The following is a 17496-nucleotide window of genomic DNA, read 5'->3' as shown; positions in this document are numbered from 1 at the left end:
GCTCTGTACCGGTCTAATATATACTTTACTACAAACTAACCAGTTTTGCCTGAAGTTCAAATGAGTCAAAAATGAATATACGTCTGGTTTGCATTATTTTCCACAAAACCACATTCATCAGTACATTATATATAAGTTCGATATTTGATTTAAAAACATTAATTAGAACAGTATGGTTCCACTTTAGCAGATGTAACTTATTGTGCAGTCCTTACTTTTGAACATAATTTCTCATTTCCCTTTCAGCTACGCAAATCTTTCTCCATCTCTCAGCGTCGCACATTGTTTCGTTTTTGTTTCTTCTCTGCTTTGAAAATACAGAAACTTTACATCATTCCTGGTTCCAGCCCACGTTAACCCTATGGTTACAAATGTTATACTACTAAATGCTGGGGTTTTACTGTGATTTCAAAGGTTTAAAGCAATCACTTGAAGTGCAGCAACACCATCTGAAACTACAACACCCTCTGCCAACCTAAAACTACAGCAAAACCAAAACAGCTAAAAGTTATAGCAGCACCTTTTGTGTTTAGCTTTTTCTGTGCTTGCATTTTTTTCTTTATGTGAACAAAAGCCTATTAAACTTTCCTTCTGCCAAGATTACACAAGTATCACACAGTTTCAGGTGGAGGTGTGTCAAAGGAAAAGCCCAACAATGAGTCTTCACTTTTATTATTGTAACAAAACATGATTAGAATTATTTACAGGAACAAAGAAGAAAAAAAAAAAAAAGACAGACATGAATGAACTTAATTTCTTCTCTCCGGGGATGTCAGGGACTTTACATGAGGACTGGCGACTCATTCAACATATTTACCGAGGATATCTGCATCACGGAACAGGAAATAGTCCTATGGGAGAAAAGACAAGAAAAAATGTAACTAATTTCAGCACAAAAGTGTGGACGGAGTCTGAGGAAACTGCACCGCACCTTGTCATCCAAAATGACTTTAGTCCCACCGTACTCTGGTAGAAGAACCTTCTCCCCAACCTTAACGCTCACTGGATGGATTTCTCCCTTCTGAAAGAAGGAGAAAAACATGTTAGGCATGAAGTAACACCACAGTTGTTACTGAGTCTTTTATATTTAAAAATCAATAAAAATCTGTATTTTTGTTTCACCCTATAATTTACAAGAAAATACAGTCATGCAGTGGATGGTCACATGACACGTAGCTTCCCTGATCCTAACAGCTTTTTAAAGGGCAGATGGCTGAGGATCTGTGCTTCAGCAGGAGTCCTGTTCACTACTGTGTATTTAGAGATACATTTTTACTGCAGTTTTCAAATGCATCATTGAGAGAAAAATCCTAGGTTAGGTTAGATCAAGTCTGAAGGTCAACCAGACACTGACTATGTTAGCAGTGCTAACCCAATTCTGTAACCAGGGTTCAGGAAATAGTAAAGTCCAGATTTTATTCTCTTAATGCATCATATTTAAAGGTGCAGCACCTTCAGAAAACTAAAACCAGAAATTGTAAAAACTATAACAGACTTTATTTTGAACAGTTTTGCTTTTGCAGGAGCAACTGTGTATACAGAAATAAGAGTCGTGCGCATAAAAAGAATTATGCTGCATCAGCCTAACCCTTTAAAGCAGGGGTGGGTTACTCCAGGGCTCAAGGATTGGGGTCCTGCAGGTTTTAGATGCGTCCTTGATCCAACGCAGCTGATTCAAATGGCTAAATGACCTCAACAATTCTCGTACTTCTCCAGAGGCCTGGTAATGAACTAATCATTTGACTCAGGTATGTTGACCCAGGGTGAGATCTAAAACCTGCAGGACACCAGCCCTCGAGGCCTGGAGTTGTCCACCCCTGCTTTAAACCCAATCAGGGACACTGAAGGATAAGCAATAACTATAATATTGGAATCTTTTCAAAGTAAAACCCATCTCAAGCATGATATACTGATTCATAACTGTCTTGTTTTGGAGGGGAATAAAGTTTCTGTTTAAGAGTTCTTAATTTAATTATTGTTTTTATTAATGGTATTGTGAATTGTGAGATTTTCATGTAATTTAATACCAACTGCTAAAACAAGCTTTAGTTTATAAAATAAAACAAAAACCATACACTCTTCTTGTAGCAGCTATGCCATGTATGCTTACCTGGGTGACAGAGCCAGGTCCGACTGCCACCACTGTAGCCTGCAGCACTTTGCCTTGAGACTTCTCTGGCAGCATGATGCCCCCCTTTGTTACCGTCTCTGCTGTGAAGCGCTCCACAAGCACCCGGTCAAACAGAGGAAGGAATTTTCTGAAAGCCTGGAGACCACACAAAGACAGGACATATTAGCACGACTATCACACTATGTTTAGGTGAACTGGGCAGCTAATGATTCATCATTAGAAATAAAAGTTGGAGGAAAAGAAAAATCCTACAAATTTGACTCCAAACTTTTAAGTTGGCTCTCTTGTGTAACACGCCCCACTCCCCTGACTTATGTGTTATCTGTACACACACAGATTTGCTGCAAAGGTTTTAAAATGTGAACATTAACTAGATTCAGTGCTTCACATGCTTCACATGCTTACAGTTAAGTCAAGCTGTAAGTTAATACAGAAACATGCTGGTTATAATGCATGAGTGAATAATAAACTGCTGGGTTTGAGTTAAAGAAAGCGGGTGGAGGTCAGCGACAGAGGCAGCCTTTGTCAATCAGTTTCCGCTAAACTGAAAATTAACTTTTCCTCACTTATCTACTTGAGTCTGAAATCACGAGGGAGGACAGCAGCTGTGCAGCCTTTCAAAGAGACACTGATCAACTTTTTTCTGTCACGACTTTAAGGACAACATTTGTTTAAAAGCAACTGCATGAGTGACCTTCAGTAAAGGTCATTTGTGACTGTGATGGAGGAGGGTGATGGAGTGGGACTGGTCCCAGTTTGATAAGTAGGGAAAGGAGGCGGAGCTTCCACACTATGTCTGAGGGGTCCAGGCCAAGGACTCTTCACCTCTCCACTGATAAAACAAACTAACCAACATCAATCAGCCCTGAGCCTGGATCAAACATCCTCCTGCTCACTGGTACCAGATAAAATCCAAGGCCAGACGAAGCAGTTTTCACAAAGTTCTTAACAAGTTGCATAAGCTCATTATGATTAGCCCCACATTTCTGTCAGATGCACCAACTTTTCTCCTTATACTTTAGCCACTGATAGTGTTTTGATTGGCTTATGACCTGACGAGAAAACCAATGTATACTAGACATCTACATTTAAATTGAGTATCAAGCTAGTTGAGGATCTAGTTTTGGCAGACATGGTTTCTACTTAAACAAGGGTTCAAAAGAACTACCCACCTAAGTGTCTCATAACATTTCAAGATGGCTGACCAGTGGCAAGACTCAATTCTAGTAGTAACCTGTTCTATACAATGAGTACTTTTGATTTCGTACATTTTTAAATATTAGCATTACCTTTACTTGTGACAATGTTTCTACACAGGGGTGATGCAACTTTTCCAAAGCAAATGTGTACAGACAAGTATAACTCCCTCTACACTGATAAGCCTTTAAAGAGATTTACTGCAGTAAAAAGCACTCAATTTTCCTCAAATGCGGTGGATAAAGTACTTGAGTACCTCATTTGTCCTGAATGCAATCTGAGTGGATGCTGCTGTAAAAACTACTTTCAAGCAAACGAAACTTCCGCTGCTCCTGACTCAGAGGCCATGATGTCAGTAGTAGTTCAGCAGGAACAATGGGACTGCATGTCGCTCCTCACTAAATCTCATGCCTGGAGGTTTGTGACCTTGAGCTTGACGGTAAACGCAAACTTGCTGCACCTTATGTGTGTGTGTGTGTGTGTGTATGAATGAATAAATGGCTACACTAAGTGCAATTACTTACCTTTTTACTTCAGCTAACAGTGCGCTCATAGCTGTACTTGTATACAGGTCTTATGATCCCTCATCTAGTTTTAGGCTTTGTGGCTTGCCATTAAGACAAACGTGCATTTGTTTAAGCTCATTCTTAGCTCCCTTGCAGCGTGACCTTGTCACTGATGTTCACTTTAGCTAACATGCGGCTAAGAATAACTAAAAGCTGGTCAGTTTATTTAAACCGTCTACTGACTGCGTCACCTATATCAAAGAACTCGGCGGTGATTGACGCTCGTTTTTTGTTCGCCTTTTTTAAATTAACCAGGCACCTTACCATTTCTGGACGTGTGTGAGGTCTGAGAGCCGGCGTGAATCTGCACCCCGAATCCTTGGTGAGCGTGAATATGGTACGCTGAAGGATAGCTCCACGTGAAGAAATATCCAGAATGCGCATGCGCACTAACCTGCCCTGAACTCGTCAGGCGCAAGGGAAAGTTCTAGTACACCCAAGGCCAACATCAAAATATTTTTTAAAAGCTCACACATTATTTAATAAAAGCAAAACATGTACGGGACATTTTCTAAAACTGCTTTAGTGACTTTTCGGTCTTTGAAACACTCCGAGCTGAGGCAATGTTGCACAATGTCAACTTTGACCCTTTTTTTTTCCGCCAATGGCACGCCAGAAAATTCTGGAACCGTTTGCCCAGGAACGAGCATTAATTTATAATTCTACATATTTCTATCCTAATTAGCCTATTTTACACACTGTTTTGACTTTATTTTATCGAGAACTATAATTCAAGTAATCGTGTGCCCGCACGTCATTATGAATTTTAAAAGAAGAGCACTTTTATTAGGTAGTTATGGTTTATACACAGTCTGGGCGGGCCGGTACATAACCCGGATGTGCTAGGCCATGTGCAGTTCTGTCTCCGTTACTCCACACGATTGTTCTCTCCTCCAGTCGTTATATCATTCCGTCTTGCAGACCGGCTAGCAGCAAGCCTTTACCTCAACTCACAGGTAAGTGTGGACACTGCTGCAAGTGTCTGAAGCTACTCAGTTTACGTTACAGCCCGAATACTCGCGAATAGCGCTAGCTTTTATGTAGAGTACATTCTGCGCATGCTGCTCAGGAGGCTCGAGTTTGATAGCTCCGCGCTAACATATTTCTTCCCCTTCTAACTGCAAGGACACACGAGTGTGACTACAGACTTTAACCGACAGGCTAGCTTTCTCTGTGCTCTCCTCGTAAGTGTATTGTCTCGACTGTTAAATGTGCTTTGCTCGTGTGGAGTAAGAGGAAGATAGCGAGTGATTAAAAGCAGTTAAAACCTCGCAGTGAGACCGTGTATGAGCTGAGCAGGGATGGAGAAAGCACTTCCACACGTGCTTTCACAAATTTGACCTTGTGACGCACGACCTGAAGAGCGCACGCGTGGGGTGGACGTTTCTTAATCCAGTCACGGTCAATGCGCATAGAATTAACAGTCAAGAGACTCAAGCATTTAGAACATCTTTTAGTCAACTATCACATATTTTGAAGTAGTTACACTTAATTGATTTTTTTATATTCATCTGCACTGAATTTACTATGGTTATTGGTCGCTCAGTAGCTTAAATACAGCTTAACCTCAAGTAATTACAACAAGAATGGGGATAAAGTCGCGGGGGTGGTGTTGTACACGACTTTTAAAAACATGGATTATCTGGGGTTACAATCCTGTGGTCCTTAGACCTTAATAACAATCCATGGTTGTAAACCCCATTTAAAAATCGCCGATAACCGACAAGGGGCTCTTGCATACTACTGCTGCACAGTTTAAACTCGTAATAGCTTGTTGTTCTTGCAGTACCCAATAATTTACAATTTCTACTTTTTGATAATTGATATGTTACTCAATGATTAAAATATGGTCATTATTCGCTAAGCCGGTGTGATCTGGCTGACTGAAGTCACTGACAGGTTTTCCTAACTGGTTTTAACAGGTTGGCTCTGGGGCTACCTTGTCATTTTTACTAACCCCTTAATGAATGTTAAAGAATGTTCCAGGCTCTTTCTTTGGTTTGTTCGTTTGTTACAAGGACATTACACTGCTACTGTTCTATCAAAATTTTAATCGAATATCCTCATGTGGCTGTCATTTTTCTTAGAAACAAAAATCAGGTGTTTAAAAAAAACAAAACTAGTTATTCTTTGTTTTTACATTCATCGGGCCCCAATATGTCCAAATATCAAAGAGAAATTAAAAATGCATGCTGTGGAAGAGTTCAGGTCTTAGGAGGTTAATGAAATATCTTCCAGTTTCAACCACTTAATTGACACATTTTCAGATATTCTGGCTGTCAGATTGTGTTGTTCAACTATTAATAAAATGTATTCAGCTGCACCTCTCTTTACTTTTAATATGTAGGTAGGCAGGCCAAAACCAGTATTGGTAACACTTAAAACCATTAAACTTGCAGATTAATGATAAGTCCAGGGGACTCTGCCCCCTTGTTGTTTAGTACAACTGGAGATGTTCCTTTATTCATTCATTCACAAGTCTCATGTCATGCCGTCTGCGGCCACTAGGGGTGTACTTATTACATATGCGAAGAAATGTAATTAAACTTTGGGATACTTGGAGTCATCATTATGGCCTAACCTGTGTTTTCCTCCCACAGACATGTTTCGTTTAGCCACAGTCATGAGGCAGGTGAGGCCTGTGAGCCGCGCGCTGGCTCCCCACCTCACACGAGCCTACGCCAAGGATGTGAAGTTTGGGGCTGACGCTCGTGCCCTCATGCTGCAGGGAGTGGACCTGCTGGCTGATGCCGTGGCTGTCACCATGGGCCCAAAGGTAACGCCCCCTTTGCTTTTTTTTTTTTTTTTTTTTTTTTTTTTTTCTTGAATATTAGACCAGTTTTCTAGGAGACTGTACAGAAAGATCCTTAATATCTTACACTGAGTGTTGGTGTAGGCCAGGGGTCAGCAACCTTTAAGACCCAAAGAGCCATTTGGAGCCCGTTTCCACACAAAAGAAAACACTGGGAGCCGCTAATACGTTTTGACATCTAAAATGAAGATAACACTGTATATATTGTTTTTTACCTTGTGCTTTGTGTGAACAACTAAGGTGTGTTGCTTATGAAATCCACGAAGTGCTACAGAGAAAATCACATTTTATTAATGTAATTAACACATTTTTAACTCTTAAAGAAATATAACAAAAGGAAAGACACCCAGCTGAACTAAAATGATCCATGTAGCAAACAAAAACTGTTGTGAGCCACCACCCTTATATTGCCTTTGGGCTGTTGGAGCCTTGACCTGACTTTTAAAATCTAATTGGGGAAAAAAAGCATTATGCTGCTGAAAAATGAAAAATAGATATTTGCAAAATTCTGCCTAAATATGTATTTTACCTGGTTAATGTGTGTGGCGGGGCGTGGTCTGAAACGCCGCTGCAGCGGAGGCAGACGCACCTGAGCTGCACCCGCAATCACACCTTGCCACCTCAACGTCTGTGCTCGCTCTGCTGTTGTGTTGGTGTGTGTCGGGCTGTGAGCTGAAAAGCTACAGCCGGCTGTATGCGTACAGCAACCGTGTGTGAAAAGTGGTCAATAAAGAGATGCTGAAAAGCATGTTCACGGAAACATCGTCGGGTCTGCTGTGGTATGTTTACAATGGGACTTCTGCTCCTGAACCTCTGCGCACAGAGTCTGCAAATCGGGGCTGTACGAAGTCACTTTCATCTTTACGCAGGACTGTAAGCTGTCATCTGTGAGGCATGAGCGGTGTTTGTTTTTAACATAGTTCACGGTGGAGAACAGCTGCTGACATAATGTGGCTCCGAAGATCCGTAATTGGCCTACCTGGGGTTGAAAGTCTCGATAAATGCACAGCGTTTCGGCGGGTATACTGGCTTCCGCGAGTGTGACGCTTATTTTGAGCGATGAAAAAATAATAGAATATAATTTTATTTTTACATTTCAATATTACAATAATCTTCCAATTTAGAACTAAAAGTTAAAAAAAGAACTAACATAAATAAATAATAAATAATACACTTCAGCTAAATACTTCTAATTTATTTTCCCAAACCACGCGGAGCCGCAGTACAAGGACTAAAGAGCCGCAGGTTGCCGACCCCTGGTGTAGGCTTTCAGCTCCTGGTCTTGCATTGGGCCAACTTTACTGAGTGGTTGGCACTAATAAATACAGATATTTGAACAAAAGGTGGGCAGAACTGGGGCTCTTACAGCTAGATATTTGTACACTTTGACTTGATGCCACAAAGGGGTACCCTGCCCTCTACAGGCAGAGAAGGGAAATCACTGAATTTCTTGCCAAAAGCAGGTTTAATTTCAGCAAAGAATTGAGATGTATTTGGACTAATAAAGCAGATATGCTAGCCTAAGTCCTTCATCAGCCAAGTGTTAAACAAAATGCATTAATCATTATGCTAAATGCCTCTTGCAATGCAACAAATGGCATAGACTTAAGAAAATACTGGAGATGAAAGTGATTATTTGTCTTTGTGAAACATATGTGCAGAACTTTTCATCTCACAACTTTCTGGCTCATTTCAGGGTCGCACTGTCATCATCGAGCAGAGCTGGGGCAGTCCAAAGGTCACCAAGGATGGCGTGACGGTGGCAAAGAGCATTGATCTGAAGGACAAGTACAAGAACATTGGTGCCAAGCTGGTGCAGGATGTGGCCAACAACACCAACGAGGAGGCCGGCGACGGCACGACCACCGCCACTGTACTGGCTCGCGCCATCGCCAAGGAAGGTTTCGACAACATCAGCAAAGGTGCGAACCCCGTGGAGATTCGCCGAGGTGTCATGATGGCTGTAGAAACCATCATCAACGAGCTGAAGAACCTTTCAAAGCCCGTCACAACCCCCGAGGAGATCGCACAGGTATGGTAATGTTTCTGCTGTCTCCATGGGGCCTCGGGCATTTGGGATTTGAGCTTTAATTATGAGTCTGCTCTTTCAGGTTGCTACAATCTCAGCCAATGGAGATGTGGAGATTGGCAACATCATTTCTAATGCCATGAAGAAAGTTGGCCGCAAGGGAGTCATCACCGTGAAGGTTGGTTTCAGAGATTTCCTCCTGCTGGAGAAAACCTCATTTACTCGTCCAATGAACATTTACTGTCTGATTTTTGAGGACAGCTTGTAAATGTTTGGTTCAATTTGCCAGGATGGGAAGACTCTGCATGATGAGCTGGAGATCATTGAGGGTATGAAGTTTGACCGTGGGTACATCTCCCCTTACTTCATCAACACTGCCAAAGGTAAGGCTGCTGAACAGGTTTCAGCTGTGCTAAAAGTTTTAACTGATAAACCGGTGCTGTGCACTCATTATAAAATGACCAGTTAGTGTGAAAGGCTTGTAAGAGTCCCACTGTCCTCCTACAGGATCACAACAAACAAACCGTATCTAAACTATTTATCCTCTTTAGTTGTTGCCATTTATCTCTTTGTAGCTGCCTGACTAGAATGTCCAGCATAACATGTTAGTTTCTTAAATTTTTATTTTATAGGTTTTGTCTGAATCTGTGTTAGACACTTTGTAAATGTGTTATTTCATGTAATATTGGTTTGCACCACCAGGTGGGGCAGTGAGCCCAGACAAGGCATTTGTATTCAGTGGTGACTTGGAAAATAGGCAAAGTCCATTGAGGTAATGGGGTCTAAAGTTCAACAGCAGTGTGCTTCCAAAAACATCTCAACACACTGACTTGTTAAGTGCTGCCCCCTGCTGGAGAAAGTGTATGCTTTGCAGAAGGTATTTGGAAATAACGCATTGATAATCAGGGAAAGGGCAAGCACCCCAGAAGATCATCTGACAGTGTTTTAAACACAAGTCATTATCTGTGACTAGGTATGGGTATCGTTTAGGTTTTATCTGATACCGGTGCCAAACCGGTACTTTTGAAACGGTGCCAGTGCTTAACCGGTGCTTAAAGAATGGAGAACACAAAATTGGTCCAAAAACCTCTCATGTTCAGCTGTTTGTTTGTTTTTTTGTAAAAAGATAACAATGTTAGCCTTTTCTGCAGCTATGGGGCATATATGGTATCACTCTTGGCTGGAAGCAGTGCTTAAACAATGGAAAAAAAACACAAACTTTGTCCAAAAACCTCTCATGTTTAACTGTTTTCCACAAGAAGACAGCATCATGTAGCTATGATGATGTTTGCTAGTTCACCTTACATGCATTCATGTAATAACGTGGTTAGCGTACTCAACGTAAATTGCACACGAACAACATTAAGCTACTCACGCAGAGAAGAACGGCTGCTGCTGCATCATCATCCGTCATCATTTCTGCTACACTGGCAGGGCTAGGGGCCAGGACTCTCCTCTTCGTGTTTTTGGGGGATGTTGCTAACTCCGGGTCTGATAACAGGCAACCCACCCGCAGTAGATGCGCTCGGTGTGAGGTCTCACAGCAAGCTATCAAATACGGCGCATTTTTTCGGCTTTTAAAAAAACCCGCTATGCGTCGCCAGGTGTTTCATCGGATTCTTGGTGTTACCTCCTTTGACAGTATCACAGTATCAGCTTAAAGCACTTGTTGCAGGCTGCTGAGTTTGCATATTTTGCTGTGAAGTACAGCCAGACTTTTGACCGCTTCAGCTTGGGCATTTTTAATCTGTAGCTCTGCTCTAAAAGAACGTACGTACCTGGCCCCGCCTACTATCCTCGGAAACGTAAAATGATTGGCTAGAATCTAAAGTGTATCACAGCTCAGGAAAATAAAGCACCGAAATGTGCGCTGCTTTTCGGTCTGGTTACTACCGTTTATGTCAGAATGGTACCCATCCCTATCTGTGACAGTGTTGAAACGGTTTGCTTTATTGAATTGTTAGTGTTTTCACTTGCATCAAAATATAATCTTTACAGACAAATTTGAAGTGTGTAAAAAAAAAAAAAAAAAAAAAAAAAAAAAGACAGAAGCATGCTTTCAAACTTATCCGTCTAACATCGATACTGTGTGCTGACTGGATTTAACAGTAAAACATGCAGGTTTTGTAACCATTAAACTGTGAATGGTTTTCATGTGCCAAGTCTTGTTTCTTCCTGTTTCTACCAGGCCAGAAGTGTGAGTTCCAGGATGCCTACCTGCTGCTGAGTGAGAAGAAGATCTCCAGTGTCCAGAGCATTGTGCCAGCTCTGGAAATTGCCAACCAGCACCGTAAACCTCTGGTTATCGTGGCAGAGGACGTGGATGGAGAAGCTCTGAGCACCTTGGTTCTCAACAGGTACATTGTTGTTGTGAAGTCGGGGACTGAGATGCATGTTAACTGCTTAAGGAAAAAAGAGAAAACTACACTGAGGGAACTTTGAATGTGTAGTAGCTATTTATTTATTTATTTTCAGGCTGAAGGTTGGGCTTCAGGTGGTAGCAGTTAAAGCCCCAGGCTTTGGCGACAACAGGAAGAACCAGTTGAAGGATATGGCCATCGCCACTGGGGGGACTGTAGGTTCTCATCAGTCTTAAGTGTGGCAACTCTTTATAAATCTGAACTGCCATCTGATGGTATATCGTTCTTTGTGTATCTGTAGGTGTTTGGGGATGAGGCTCTGGGCCTGGCTCTTGAGGACATCCAGGCTCATGACTTCGGCAAGGTCGGCGAGGTGCAGATCACTAAAGACGACACCCTGCTGCTGAGGGGAGGAGGCAGCTCGGCTGAGATTGAGAAACGGGCGGCAGAGATCGCCGAGCAGCTGGAAAGCACCACCAGTGACTACGAGAAGGAGAAGCTCAACGAGAGGCTGGCAAAGCTTTCGGATGGAGTCGCCGTGCTCAAGGTTGGATTCGGCACCATTTGTGGATGAGTGGTTTTTCCTGTGGAGAGGCAAAGCTGTGACACCTTTGCTCTATTTCAGGTGGGAGGAACAAGTGATGTGGAGGTGAATGAGAAGAAGGACCGCGTGACAGATGCTCTGAATGCCACCAGGGCAGCTGTTGAGGAGGGCATTGTTCCTGGAGGAGGTTGTGCCCTGCTGCGCTGCATCCCCGCCCTCGACGCCCTCAAAACTGCCAACTCTGACCAGAAGATCGGTAAGATTGTGCTTTAGCCTCTTCTCGGTAACACCCATACTCCTAGGGTTACATACGAGCTTCGGTTTTAACCAGCGCCTCGATCTAAACAGGTGTGGACATCATCAGACGGGCGCTTCGTATTCCTGCCATGACCATTGCCAAAAACGCAGGCGTGGAGGGTTCACTCGTTGTGGAAAAGATCCTGCTGGGATCCCCTGGGACGGGCTACGATGCCATGCAGGGAGAGTACGTCAATATGGTGGAGAAGGGCATCATTGACCCCACAAAGGTACAGCTCAGCCAATCACATTCACTCGCAAGATGGATGCTATATAGCTTTTTGTTTTGGGTTTTTTTCATGGCAGATTATGGAGGAGCTTTAACTTTTTATTTCCTCCTCTTACAGGTGGTGAGGACAGCACTGATGGATGCTGCAGGAGTAGCATCTCTGCTCTCCACTGCTGAGGCTGTCGTCACAGAGCTCCCCAAGGAGGAGAAGGAAATGCCAGGGGGCATGGGAGGCATGGGCGGTATGGGGGGTGGAATGGGTTTCTGAGCCACTCCTCCTGATCTTTGTGTACAGACTCAATCAGGAGCTTAGTGGAGCTGGAGAACTGCCCCCACTGAGCTCTGCCCACAGTGATGGACGGACTGACGACGAATATGTCAGAGATGCAAATGTTTGGTAAATGCTCAAAAGACTTGAGCCCACGAGTCCACCTGCTACACTAGAGTCCTCCTCAAACCTTTTCCATTAGCACTTAACTCCTCGTCAAATGCTCAACAGACTTAAACTAATACCAGTGAAGAAGGAAATTCAGCAGTGTTCATATTTGAGGATGGTTCCAGTTTATTTCTACCTGATGTATTTCCCGTGTGGGTCTTTAGATCATAAACTTTGTACTCACTACATCTGTTGTAGGGAAACAAGGAGTAAAACTTCTAAACTCCAGAACATCTGGGTCTCCGTCCTCTTGTGTCTCTTCATCGGCTGTCTCTGAGTGAGAGCGGCCTTCTTCACGCCTTTGCTTTCCAGTGACCCAGCTGTACTCAGAAGCACAGCTCTCACCTGCTCATCGGGAGGCTGTGTTTCAGGTTTCATGTTGGGTTCACATGGGATTGCTTTCCATAAATGGAGGGTATGGGTTTTGCACAAGTCCAATGTTCTTTGAAAGGTAGACGGCCTGAATTTTTGCCCAGATTTAGTTTAGTGTTGCAACTCCTTGTTACCCTGAACCTCTACAACACAATCCAAAATGAGTTTGACAATGAGCTACAAAAGGGAAATGAGCAGGGTGGAATAAACTGTAACTATCCTTAAATGGACCACAGAGCCTCAGCATCTGTCCTTCACTCTTGTCTTTTTTTCTTTTTTTTTTAATTATTTGTATGTGTTGTCTGTGATTGACTTGAATTCATCTGTGATTGAATTAAAGCAGTTTTCGTACATACACGGAGCCTTTCTCCATCTTGTCTTGTTACAACTGGACAAAGAGTGCCTAAGTGACCAGAAGTGGAGCGTCGTCAGGAGCCCGTGTAGTCTGAATGTTTACCGAGTCGCGTTTCTGCATCGGAGTGTACAGCTGATTGTATGTGAGGGGCTCGGGATCCTTTGCTATGGAGTAGATGTGAAATCCTCGTTTCCTCCATCGTGGCACAGCACTCACAGAAAGCAACCGGAGAGTGATCTTTGTCTTGCTACTTTATTCCAAACAGCAGTGATGGTTCCACTACTCTTTCGTGTAGATGTTAATTGTGGTTTCTTTTTTAATTTTCATTAATAAACTCTTATTCTGATGTGCAGATTCATGTTTGTTTCTGCTATGTAGTCTCCACAAATCAGTCTGCTTCCTTTAGTAAAGCAGGTTGGGGTTAAGTTTGTCTTCTCAACCAAAGCTCACCTTTTGTTCAACCATCCAGGCAGAAGCTGAAGATGTCTTGCTAGTACAACCATGAAAACGATACAGATGAAACTTGTGCATAAACATTAGCAGATGGAGGATTAAGTACAGATTTCTGCATATACACAGTTTGTCCAGTCGCTCCCACCTGTTTCCAAACCATTCAGGCCTTATTGAATGCGGAGAGGTCACTGTACCCAGAGTGTTTTGCTACAGTAGTTCCTGTCAAAGTTGGCTTTAATGTTTAACCTCAGTAAACGGTTAATAATCGTCACACTAAGTCAGGAATGGCTCTATAACTTTGGGACCAAAGTGAGCACACTTTGCCTCTATGAAGCTGTTAGGACCATTTAGAAACCCAGTATGTCCCCATCACCAGGCCAGAGGACCTCAGAATACACTACAGGGCTTTTTTTTTTTTTTTTTTTTGTCAGCTACTTATGCTTTGGCAAAATGACTCCGACCCACCGATGGCATTATGTACAGCAGGGGTGGGGAACTCCAGGCCTCGAGGGCCGGTGTCCTGCAGGTCTTAGATGTGTCCTTGATCCAACACAGCTGATTCAAATTGCTAAATGACCTCCTCAACATGTCTTGAAGTTCTCCAGAGGCCTGGTAATGAACTAATCATTTGATTCAGGTTTGTTGACCCAGGGTGAGATCTAAAACCTGCAGGACACCGGCCCTCGAGGCCTGGAATTGCCCACCCCTGAGGCACAGCTAGACTGGAGCTGTGTCACCCACATGTGATTAAAAGGTGTACTAGTTCAGCGGCCCCCGGGCCTCGGACCGGTACCGGGGCGCGAGAGTTGAGGCTCAGGTGTGAAATGTATGGTTTTCAGGGTTTTTATCGGTTTTCAGAGTTATTTTGTTATCGTTTTTATCGTTAACTCTGTTTTCCTGGGTCTTTTCACGTGTGTTATGAATAAATCTTATTTTTTTCAGTACCGGTACTAGTTTTATTTTGTTGTATTTACCCGCGACACCTTAAAGGCCGGTCCGTGAAAATATTGTCGGGCATAAACCGGTCCGTGGCGCAAAAAAAGTTGGAGACTGCTGTCCTAGTTTATGGCTGAACCATTTATTGTGTTAAAAACTCAGTTCATTGAATGTATAAGGATGAATATTCTTCCACGCCTATTATTCCTATTTCAGCACCTACCCATTTTGATCCCACAGTCTGCATTCAAATTATTAGAACGCATTACATCCAAATTTATCTGGCAGAATAAACGACCAAGGGTCAGACTCAAAATGTTAATGTCTGGAAAGGAAAAAAACTTCAGAATGTACTACTGGGCAGCTCAATTAAAATCAATGGCTGCCTGGATTATTTGTGATTCAGAAACGCAGTGGGTATCTATGGAAGAGTATTCATTACCAGGTATCTCCCTTCGGAGTCTCCCATTTCTCAACCCCCAATCACGGAAAAAGATTAAAATAACTAACCCATGGGTCAAGCACACTGTAAATATTTGGAACCAAGTGTTAAAAATGCTAAAAGGGAATTTGACCATGTCTCGAGCTGTTCCCATAAATGGAAATGTTGAGTTCCTTCCATCGTTGTCAGATCGGAGTTTTGAAAGGTGAGTGGAGAAAGGATTGATTACAGTCAATCAGCTGTTTGAAAAGAATACTCTTAAAAGTTTTGCCCAGCTAAGGGCTAAATATGCTTTATCCCCAGGGACCACTATAGATACTTACAGTTAAGGGACTACATTACAAAGCATAAAGACTGGGACAATATTAGAAGAGAACCAATCGGGTTGGAAAACCATTTTATAAAACTGCTTGAAAAGTCAGGTACATTGAAAAACCAAGTGTCTTTGATTTACCAGAAGCTGCTGATTGACATGTCTGATAATGCCTATCATATAAAACAACAATGGGAAATGGAACTCAATATAATGTTGGATGATGTCACATGGGAGAGTGTCTGTTGTGGCTGCCATAGAGGGGTGGGTAGTCAGATGTGGAAGGAATTTGACTGGAAGGTTAAATTAAGATTTTTTAGAACTCCACTGAAAACCTTTCTATCCAAAAGTAGTGTCAGTGATAAGTGTTGGAGAGGGTGTGGGTTTGTGGGGGACCAGACGCATATTTTTTGGGACTCTGTTTACATACAACAGTACTGGATGGATGTCAAGAACATTATACAAAACATATTGTCAGTCAACCTCCCAATGGATCCCCTGATCTTTTTGTTGGATATCTTTCGTGATGGTTTCTCCTATGAGCAGCACTTTCTCCTGCATCTCCTCCTTATGACTGCAAGAAAAATGATAACAATTCACTGGCTCAAACCAGAAACACCCACGGTTGCCCAGTGGCTTCTGAAAACTAGACATGTCTATACGATGGAACAGATAACAGCTCAACTACAACTAAAAGTGCCAACCTTTGAGAAAAAATGGAGACTAATTATAAAATATCTTGAAAGGACACTCAAGCCTTAACATTGTTAAATCTGTGCTTAGGTATTGGTATGTATGTATATGTATATGTATATGTGTATATATGTTTTTTCTTTTAAGTTTTTGAATAACCCCCACCATTATATGCAGCAGATTTGGTCTCAGGTCATGTTGTTGATGTGAATTGCCTTGTTATTTTTGGCAATAAAAGTAAAAAAAAAACAAAAACAAAACTCAGTTCAATTCAAGCTTTTCTTTATATAACATTTGTATAGCACCAAATCACAACAACAGTTGCCTCAATGTGCTTTATATTGTAAGGTAAAGACCCTACAATAATACAGAGATATTTCCCAACAATTGGATGACTTCCTATGAGTAAGCACATGGCGACAGAGGGAAAGAAAAACTCACATTTAACAGGAAGAAACGTTTGTCAGAACCAGGCTCAGGGAGGGACGTCCGTCTGCCGTGATGGCTGAGAAGACACAAGTTAGGCTTTAAACAATTGCTATGTTTCAATTTAGCATTTTTTGCCTTTAAAACAAAACTACAAACCTAAAGCTATATTACCATCACTTTATTAAGCGAATGAGATGTTTTATTTTTTTTAGAATCTCATCATAGTACAACACTTTGCAAAAGTTTTGAGTTACCCCTCATTTCAGTGATTTACTCGAGTGTGCAAACCTACATGGAAATGCAGTTTCTAAGGCAACAACAATCCTAAAAAGACCATCTTGGTATGGCCACCTTTATTTAGGAATAATCCTCTGGGTTTCTTTCAGGGCCTTCCAAAGTTCTGTAGATGCTGGCTACACACTATTTCAGAAATGGTCTAAGCGAAGCTCTCAATTTACCGGTCAGTCTACGTCCCTACCCTCACCTGTGGTCATGAGCTGTGGGTAGTGACTGAAAGAATGAGATCGCGGATACAAGCAGCAGAAATGGGCTTCCTCCTCCGAGTGGCTGGCCTCTCGCTTAGAGATAGGATAAGATCAGCCATCTGAGAGGGGCTCAGAGTAGAGCCGCTGCCCCTCCACATCGAAAGGAACCAGTTGAAGTGGTTTGGGCATCTGACAAGGATGCATCCTGGGTGAGTCTGGGCATGTCCCACCACTGGAGGAGGCCCCGGGGCAGACCCAGGACATGGGCCTGGGAACACCTTTGTGTTCCCCCAGACAAGTTGGCCGAGGTGGCTGGGGACAGGGAGGTCTGGGCTTATCTGCTTAGATTTAGGCTGCTGCCCCCGCGGCCCTGGATGGGTGGATGGATGGAATGGACTGGTAATTATATAGCACCTG

General features: G+C 42.6%; 2 protein-coding genes across 2 annotated transcripts; one reads left to right on the top strand and one right to left on the bottom strand.

Annotated features, from left to right (window-relative positions):
• Window positions 1-641: 641 nt before the first annotated feature.
• Window positions 642-4278, bottom strand: hspe1 (heat shock 10 protein 1). Its single transcript, XM_085374414.1, has 4 exons — window positions 4159-4278; window positions 2111-2266; window positions 932-1021; window positions 642-851 (listed from the first exon to the last, which is right to left on the bottom strand). Exons 1-4 carry the CDS (start codon window positions 4276-4278, stop codon window positions 801-803), a joined length of 417 nt encoding a protein of 138 aa, XP_085230540.1. The 3' UTR covers window positions 642-800.
• A 487-nt stretch (window positions 4279-4765) lies between these two features.
• Window positions 4766-13674, top strand: hspd1 (heat shock 60 protein 1). Its single transcript, XM_085374068.1, has 11 exons — window positions 4766-4850; window positions 6495-6670; window positions 8403-8738; window positions 8818-8913; window positions 9025-9118; window positions 10924-11092; window positions 11211-11310; window positions 11397-11642; window positions 11721-11895; window positions 11988-12166; window positions 12284-13674. Exons 2-11 carry the CDS (start codon window positions 6497-6499, stop codon window positions 12431-12433), a joined length of 1719 nt encoding a protein of 572 aa, XP_085230194.1. The 5' UTR covers window positions 4766-4850; window positions 6495-6496; the 3' UTR covers window positions 12434-13674.
• Window positions 13675-17496: the final 3822 nt, after the last annotated feature.

This window comes from Diplotaxodon limnothrissa, linkage group LG16 (assembly GCF_057381915.1).
Source record: "Diplotaxodon limnothrissa isolate DT_005_m linkage group LG16, D_limnothrissa_male_GT1.1, whole genome shotgun sequence".
NCBI lineage: Eukaryota > Metazoa > Chordata > Actinopteri > Cichliformes > Cichlidae > Diplotaxodon > Diplotaxodon limnothrissa.
Note: the sequence above shows the minus strand (reverse complement) of the source record. Positions and strands in the feature narration are given on the sequence as shown.

What these genes read in the sequence shown, in the direction of transcription:
- hspe1 (XM_085374414.1), bottom strand. Translation starts at nt 4,278, where the DNA reads ATGCGCATTCTGGATATTTCTTCACGTGGAGCTATCCTTCAGCGTACC. An exon ending in CTCACACACGTCCAGAAATG is followed by an intron (nt 2,267 to 4,158) that starts GTAAGGTGCCTG and finishes TGTGGTCTCCAG; the next exon opens with GCTTTCAGAAAATTCCTTCC. An exon ending in AAGTCATTTTGGATGACAAG is followed by an intron (nt 852 to 931) that starts GTGCGGTGCAGT and finishes TTTCTCCCATAG; the next exon opens with GACTATTTCCTGTTCCGTGA.
- hspd1 (XM_085374068.1), top strand. Translation starts at nt 6,497, where the DNA reads ATGTTTCGTTTAGCCACAGTCATGAGGCAGGTGAGGCCTGTGAGCCGC. An exon ending in AGGGAGTCATCACCGTGAAG is followed by an intron (nt 8,914 to 9,024) that starts GTTGGTTTCAGA and finishes TCAATTTGCCAG; the next exon opens with GATGGGAAGACTCTGCATGA. An exon ending in ATGGAGTCGCCGTGCTCAAG is followed by an intron (nt 11,643 to 11,720) that starts GTTGGATTCGGC and finishes GCTCTATTTCAG; the next exon opens with GTGGGAGGAACAAGTGATGT.